Source organism: Pteropus alecto, unplaced genomic scaffold (assembly GCF_000325575.1).
Source record: "Pteropus alecto unplaced genomic scaffold, ASM32557v1 scaffold7, whole genome shotgun sequence".
Lineage (NCBI taxonomy): Eukaryota > Metazoa > Chordata > Mammalia > Chiroptera > Pteropodidae > Pteropus > Pteropus alecto.
The window spans coordinates 40,121,313-40,129,234 of record NW_006494614.1 but is presented as its reverse complement, the minus strand read 5'-3'; the positions used below and the strand labels follow the sequence as shown (position 1 = coordinate 40,129,234).

General features: G+C 48.6%; 1 protein-coding gene across 1 annotated transcript in view; it reads right to left on the bottom strand.

Annotated features, from left to right (window-relative positions):
• Nucleotides 1-2,454, bottom strand: part of TCTE1 (t-complex-associated-testis-expressed 1) — a 6,404-nt gene extending 3,950 nt beyond the window's left edge. Inside the window, exons 1-2 of the mRNA XM_025042853.1 lie at nucleotides 2,178-2,454; nucleotides 584-1,152 (exon numbers count right to left, since the gene is read on the bottom strand). Of these exons, the coding sequence (XP_024898621.1) occupies nucleotides 584-1,152; nucleotides 2,178-2,454 (846 nt within the window). The remainder of the gene's footprint in view (nucleotides 1-583; nucleotides 1,153-2,177) is intronic.
• Nucleotides 2,455-7,922: the final 5,468 nt, after the last annotated feature.

Sequence of the window (7,922 nt, the reverse complement as noted above, 5' to 3'; positions counted from 1 at the left end):
TTTTCCTCTTCTGATTTCCTGGCAGGCTCTCTCTCTTCTAACCAGAATATTTGGGACATACTTATACAAAAAATTATTCAATGTGTATCTGGAATTCAAATTTAACTGGACGTCCTGGTTGTTTTTTTTTTTTTTTTTTTTTTTAATTTGGCACACCCCCCCGTTGCCATTTTTTTTTTTTTTTTTTTTTTTTGTGCTAAATCTGGCAACCCTACCCTAGTTGCAATTTTACATTCATATGGTTGCTGATTAGCGCCTTTCATCCCACTAGACAGCTAGCTCCACAGGGCACAAATGGTGTAATTTTGCTCAGTGCTGAATCTTCAGCACCTAGGACAGAGACTGCAGCACAGATGTTTGTTGGATGATTAAATGGTTGGTGAACTGGAAGGGCAGTGCCTTGTTCCCCTCTGCATCCCCAGAACTCATCTGGGTGCAGGGATGCATAAAAGGACACTCGGTCAATGAATAAGGAAATGGGAGGAGGATGACGACGATAGTGGAGGAAAAGGAGTGGGTAGGAAATCTGAGAGACACTGAGAATGAGAAATGGGGGAAGGCTTGGGGCGGGGATGGTAGGTACCTTGAGGGTGTTGCATGCCTTGACAGTGGCCGCCAAGGAGTGGCAGTCGCGGTAGGTGAAGAGGAATAGGTTCCACTCGAAGTTCATGCCACAGTCCTTGACACCATACACCAGGTCCAGCTCCTCCAGCTGGCTCAGGCCAGCCACCAGGTCACCCAGTTGGTAGTGGTCCGTGGCAGGCTCCTCCATCTCTCCCTCACTGCCAGAGTCGGACTGATCCCCTTTCCGCGGTGGGAGCGGTAGCCGCACGGGAGGAAGGAACTGATCCACACGTATCCTGCGCACATAGTTCCTGCAGAGCGGCAGCAGGTCGAGGATCACGGCGGGGTCCGTGGTGCCTGGGATGAAGTGCTTTAGCAGGTTCTCTAGGTGCCGCTCGAAGAACATGCGCTTCCAGCGGCCGCCATAGTCCTCCACGTGGCACACGGGCCAGCGCTGCACGCAGCAGCGGTTCCAGTAGCTCTCATCTTCGATCAGGTTGGCAGTCACAGACAGCGGCAAGTCAGGGGACAGGAGGTTCAGGACCTTCTGTTGGTGCTCTGGAAGCAGTTGCTTCAGGATAGGGTTGTCTTTGGGAATAGCGGAAGGAGAGCAGGGTCATATTGTTGGAGACACCACAACATGGTATCCTGTGCTCTGCCTGCCTGGGGGCACTGAGGGAGGGAAAACCTTCCCCTACCCTCAGGGAGCCCCAGTCTGAGAGAGGAGACAGACTCTACTATCAGAGAAGCTCAATCTGAGGGAGGAGACACAGTTCCTGACTTTGGGGTGTTCCCTGCCTGAAGGTTGACATCTTAGCTTCTGGTCTCAGGGAGCTCCCCATCTGAGGACAAATCTCAGGTCCAGCCTTCAATCATCACTTAGTCTGATGGAGGAGACAATCCCTGATCTCAGAGGCTCTCAATTTGATTTGATTCATTCATTTCAAAACAAAACAAACATTTTGGAGCACCTACTATGTGCCAGACACTGTTCTAAGTGCTGAGGGTACAAGAGTGAATGAAACAGAGGAAGTCACTCCCTCTTATGAAGGGAGGCAGACAATAAACAAGTCAAATGAATATTTTATAGTTGTGTGGTGATAGGTGCTGTAGACAAAATGGGTGGGCTTGTCCTCAGAGAGCTCCATTCAATAGAAGAGGCTAGCAACTAGTCTTTGAGAAGGATGAACATTTACAGAGCACAGAGTGTAGAACAAACCAAAAACCTATACATGCCGAGGAAGACTCCAAGAGAGTGGAGGTCAGTCAACCAGGGAGGGCTTTCTGGAGGAGGAAGTAAATAAGGTTTGGGCTGGGTTTTGCTGGAGAGAGTGGGACAGATGAGGAGAGGGCGGGACAGATGAGGAGAGGGCATAGACATGGAGGGCACAGTGTGGGTGAGAGTCTGGTGGGGCCTGGAAGTGGGGATAACAAGAGAAACTGTCCTGGCTGCAGGGGCAAAGGGAAATGTTGAGTGGTGATGAGGATGCTGTGTGGGGAGGGGAGGGGCTTCCCCAAAACCGAGCCTCTGAGGCCTCTCCTCCAGCCAGTCCCCACCCACCTTGCCTCATTTCTGGCCTTCTCCTTCCCGCCCCAGGCAGGGACAGACTCACTCTGGAAGTTCTTGACAATGTGCTGAATACAGAGCTCTGTGAGCAGAGGAACAATGGCCAGTGACCACTCAGCATCTTCGGCAATGATCCTGCGCATCAGATATACATCACTCTTGGGATTCGAACCTCTGGGCTTCACAGGAGGTGGGATGACTGAGGGCTTTGAGAGCTGATGGCCTGAGCTCAAAGCTTGGCCTGTAGCGGAGGGCCAGTCCTGGGTGGCCGTTAAGGACCGGCTGCCAGCCGAGATTATCGGTGTCGTTAAGATTTCCTGCATGCTGGTGACTGGCTGGTGGGAACCTGGAGCCAGAGGAGGGGGTAGAAGTATTATTTTGGAGAGTCTCAGTGGGTATTTTACCAAGAGAGGTAGCACAGAGTGGTTCTTAATGGTCAGTCTCTGGAGTAGAAGAGATCCAGGTGCAAATCCCACTGTCTAGTTGTGTGGTCTTGAGAAAGTTACTGAACCTCTCTGAGTTTCAGATGTCTCCTCTGTGAAATGAGGATAACAGTTACCAGTAAGATGATTGGGAGGAGTGAATGCATTCAAAGAGGCACAGTATACTTCGACACATGAAACTGTAGCAGGAACAGCCCCAAATTTTAGATAATGAGAACTACATAGCAATTACAAGCAATTGCTGTAGGCTAGACACTTTTTTTAGTATGCATTATTAACTCATTTAATCCTCAAAAAAGGATTTTTGAGAAAGGCACTTGTATTATTCCCATTTTTTGATGTTAGACTGAAGCACAGAGAGGTTAACTGACTTGCCCCATGTCACACAGCTTAAAATTAATAAGGATAGACTTAAACTCAGTCTATCAAGTTCATATTCTTACCCGTCCATTGTACGACCCCTCTGAAGGTGAGGGTGGGGTGTCTATTGTCAAAAGACTGAATAAAATAATGAAGAACCATTTAGTTCAAAACAGCTCCCTGCATGAAGTATTTCGCAGAACAGCAACTTTCTGGCCCAGAGGATGGGTTGAGAATAGCAGTGGCCAAGAGAAATATAATGCAAGCCAAAATGCAAGCCACATATACTATTTTACATTTTCTAGTAGCCATATTTAAAAAGTAAAGAGAAACAGATGAAATTAATTTTATATTTAACCCAATATGTTCAAAAGATTATCATTTACATATGTCATCAAAATAAAAATTATGGAGATATTATATATATATATTTTTCATACTAACCCTTCAAAATCTGAAGTAGCTGGTGGCTACTGTTTTGGACAGTGCAGACTGAGAGAGTAAGGATATGAGGAACTGGACCCACACCCTGTCCAGTGTGCCAGCACTTTCTCTTCCTCCCTTCTGAGGGCTCAAGCTCCAGGCCCCCTCCCTTCAGTCTCCCCATCCCAGCCTTCCTTCTAGTTCTCCCAGCCTCCCTGCATTCCAGACAGTGGCAGCGGGAAGAGAAGTCATGAGAGGCAAAAAGGCAGCTAAACTGGGGCTGAAACAGAGGGTGTATCTGGGGCTAGGGACACCCTCTACCCCCATTTATTGTTCCCTGAGACTGCAGGCAGACATGGGGCTGCCCAGTGGCATGAAGCTCCTCCTCCAGGCAGTTTTCCCTCAGATTTGTTCCCTGACTTGGGGCACTGTGTAGTGACCAATGAGAAGGAACAATCTGAACGAGCAAAGGTGTCCTTGGCAGATGGAAGGGACCAGATGGTGCTCCCCAGCCCTCCAGGCATCTCAAGGAAGAAGAGACTGGCTGTGTTTGTGTGTGTGATGTGAGTGAGATGAGAGAGAAAGAAAGAGAGAGAGAGAGAGAGAGAGAGGCGCAGAGAGGCGAAAACAGAAGATATCTATGTATTTGTGACACCCTTATGCAAAACAAATGCAAATTAACAGATTGTGTCCAGAATTGTGGAATAACCAGCTGGTGCTTTCTGACTAATGGCCCCTCAGAGGGTATGGCTGGAAATGGGTGCCCCTTAGCGGTCTCGGATGACTTTGCATTTCTGACTTTGCTTAGTGACTTGCTGTATGACTTTTGGCCAAGTTACTTAACCTATGTGAGTTTCAGTTTCTTTATCTGTAAAACAAGATAATAGTATCTTCCTATGCAGGCTGTTGTGGAGATTGCTCTGAAATAATATTCGAATAATAATATTTGAAAAGAGTACTAGAAGGGGTATGTGGAGGATGAAGGCACTATGAAGGACAGGGGTCCTAGGCTGGGGAGAGGATACCCTGGACACTTGTTTCTTGAGTGCTAACCTGAGATGAATCTTTGTGTGAGGCCCTTTCCTACCTCCATGGGAGAGATGATATCTTTGTGTGAGGCCCTTCCCTACCTCCATGGGCAAAGTGGCAGTGCTGGTGTTCAGGGCTGGATAGAAGGACAGCGGGCCCTGGCCTTCTTGGCAAGAGAAGAGGATAGAGACAGCAGGTCAGCCCCGTTCCTGATAGCTCCACATCTGGGCTCCCTCCAAAGTCCTGACCTGAAACATTCCTGATCTCCCCTCAGGCCCAGGTGCTTCCCAAGATACCCTGCGGACCACACCCAAGGGAGCAGGACCCAGCTTGGCAGGGGGAGCCCCAGGTGGCTGGTGGGTGTTGCTCTAGAGCCGGCTCTCCAGACATTACTCACAATAGCATCAGCCCTCACCATCCTGGTAGGTGGTGGTGCCTTTCCTTCTTCCTGGGAGGCCACATGTTGGGTAACTCCATCTGGGGCCAGGCAGGCACCCTCTGGAATGGGATGAGCCCAGCCTCACTGCCTAATGCCTCACTGTCTTAGGACCTGGCCTTTTTTTTTTTTTTTTTTTTCCCCTGAGGTCTGGTCCTAATTGCTTTTGCTGCTGATGGGAGCCTGCAACCCACCTCTGGGAAGGACACTATCCTGGGATGATTCCCAGAGCCCAGAGCCACCTCATCGAAAGGAAGGGACAGAGCTTCCCTCTATGGGCCCTATGTGCCTGGCTGGTATAAAAAAGATCCCCTACCATCCCGTGATATTTATAGAAACCTCCATAGCACCAGGTCTGATGTCATTTGCAAGGCAAATTTTGAAACCATTAACCTCATACTAAGGTCAGAGTTGATAGTTTTCACTTAATAACTTCTTGGTTTTTCAAAGAGATACTACAAAAATGTTTTGGGCAAGCAAATTATTACCCGACACTGAGGATTCTTCTAAGGAGAATTTTCGTTCTAAATGTTTTTTTTTTAATCTATTATTAAAAACTAATAAAATATAAAACAAAGTACATTTAAAAGGATATGAGCAAGACAAACTCCTCACCTCCCTATCATTAACATTATAAAGATGATGTAAGGTGTGGCCCCTCTCTGGCAGGTAGTGTGCCTGACCCCTGCCCTCTCCCCCACCGCAAGGCTGCCCCACTCTTTCATCTCTGATCATTCTCTCTCAAAGTCTCCAGCGCAAGCTCCTCTCACTCTGCCCACCCCTCACGTGCTGTAGTCACCCTGCCTCACCCCTGTTGATGAGTTGCAGCTCTCACCTCTCCTCTGAGCTCCATACTCAGGTCTACTGGCCTGCCTCCCAGCACCCTCAAACTCAACTGCCACCCAAGAGAGCTCAGTGCCTCCCCCAAGCTGCTCCTCCTCCTGGCTCCCTACCTTGGCCAGGGGCATCAGGGTCCATCCAGATGCCTGAACCAGAAACTGGGGAGTCACATACAGCTCTCTTTCAGGACCCCCACATCTGATTACTGTGGGAGCCCCTCAGTTTTGGCTTCCACTCCAGCAGCCTGTAGTCTCCCCTCCTGTTGGAAAAGCCAATTCTCCTCCCCCTAATTCCCTACTCTGTGTCCTCAGGACCAGGGTCCAGGGTCCTGAAATCACATTTAGGCCATAACTCAAAGGGTTAGGTGTTAAAGTCTGTTCTCTACATGCCCAAACACAGGTAATATAAAGTGATGAGACATTCCCAATTTGTCCAAGGTTGTCCTTAGTTTTGATGGCTTATGTATGGTGGACAAGTGTTTTGGGAACCATATCCTTGCCTATGTAGAGCTACGACTTATTGACCTCTAGGCCTTTATTAGCATGTGTACAGCAGGAGGCTGTGTAGCAACTGGGTAAGGACTCTGGAGTTATACTGCCTAAGCTCAAATCTCCACTCTGCTTTCTAGCATCTGAGAGTCCTTCGGCAAGTCATTGAACCCCATTAGGCCTCCATTTCTTCATAAATGGAGATGGTAATTAATGGTACCTATCACAGAATTATCTAGAGGATTAAGGAGGTGATGTGTGTGAGACATTTCATATAGTGCTGGGTTCACAGCTGGCACTCAAGATATGTGTTGGATATTATGATGATGTTAGATGACTTACTTACCTAACTTTATTAAATCTTCAAATTTATTATTGAGGATTATTTTTGTTGTTATAACACTATTATCCCCAGTTTGCAACTGAAACAGAGGTTTAGAAAGCTTAAGTAACTTGCTAAGCATCACAAAGCTAGTAAGTGGAGAAGCTGAAGTTTGAACTGATATCTGTCTGTCTTACTTCCATGCACAAAAGCATAAGAAATAACGGAATGTTGGGGTTGCTTCCTAAATGCCCCAGACTGGTTGTTCATAGCACTTTTCCAGTGGACCTCCCACTTTCTCTAGTTCATGAGTTCTCTCGTTTCATCACCAGTGTGGAGCCTGGGGGTCTCCTTTTGGTGCTGATCTGAACAGCCCAGGTTCCCTCACCCCTAAATCACTGCCAAGCACAGAGTCCTTCCACAGAACTGGATTGTGGCCTGTATCCTTCAACTTGAGGCCCCATGGGGATCTATGAGAATTCTGCGGAGCTGTACTCTTCCTGCCCCACAGCTCACACCACCCTTGACGTTCCTCACAGACCTAGGATTCAATGCTTGAATCTCTAGCACATTCCTTCCTCTCAGAAGAAGTCTCAGATCTTCTGCATCCTTCTCAAATGCCCACTTTGGTGAGGGGCTCCTCCAACTTGCCCAAATGGGAAAGTTGAAGATGCTGGAGGAAGTCCTTTTCCCTTCCTGCTCATCTCACCCCTGGTCCTCAGTTGTCCTCAGCTCCCTTCCTCTGAACTGAGAAGCCAAAGCCTCTGGCCCTCTTTAGGCCCATGAGCATCTCTGTGACCCTGAACACTGTGTTCCTGGACACTCTGATGGGTTACCTGAAACAGTCCTCCACCTACCATCCAGCTCTCCACCCACTTCTCTGGTTATTCCTGTGCCTTCTCAACCAGCCTCTCCTTCACCACAGGCATCTGTCCTCAGGGTCCTGGGGATTCCCGATCTTTCAAACTCATTATGTTAGACCCTACCTCAGGCCAGGTTACTCCAAAATTCCCATTTGGGAATTCCAAATTTGTGGAATCACAAAAAAAGGGGCAAAATAGTTTCTCTGACAAAGCCCAGGCCCAGCCTACTTGATCTCTGGGGAGTGGAACACCACACTTATCACACCCTTAGCCCTTCCCCTCCTATTGCTCACTTAGGTCTGCAGTCTTAAAAAGGACTCCAGCGGCTTCACTCCTCATCCCTCATCCCTACCATAGGCTCAGAACTCCAGCAGGGAAACTCAGCTGCAAAGGCCAGCAAGTCCCTCCCCTAACCCACCTAGGGTGAAGAGGCCCTTGCTTCTCCTTGGTAACCAAAGGAAACCAGCCCTGCTGTGAGAGGGAGGGAGGTGTGGAAGCTTCTGGACCTGCAGGAGGGATTGCAGCCTGGATGAGCTGGGATGGGGGCGGGGGTAGGAGGGTGTGGGGTTGGGGGAGGCAGCCTTCCA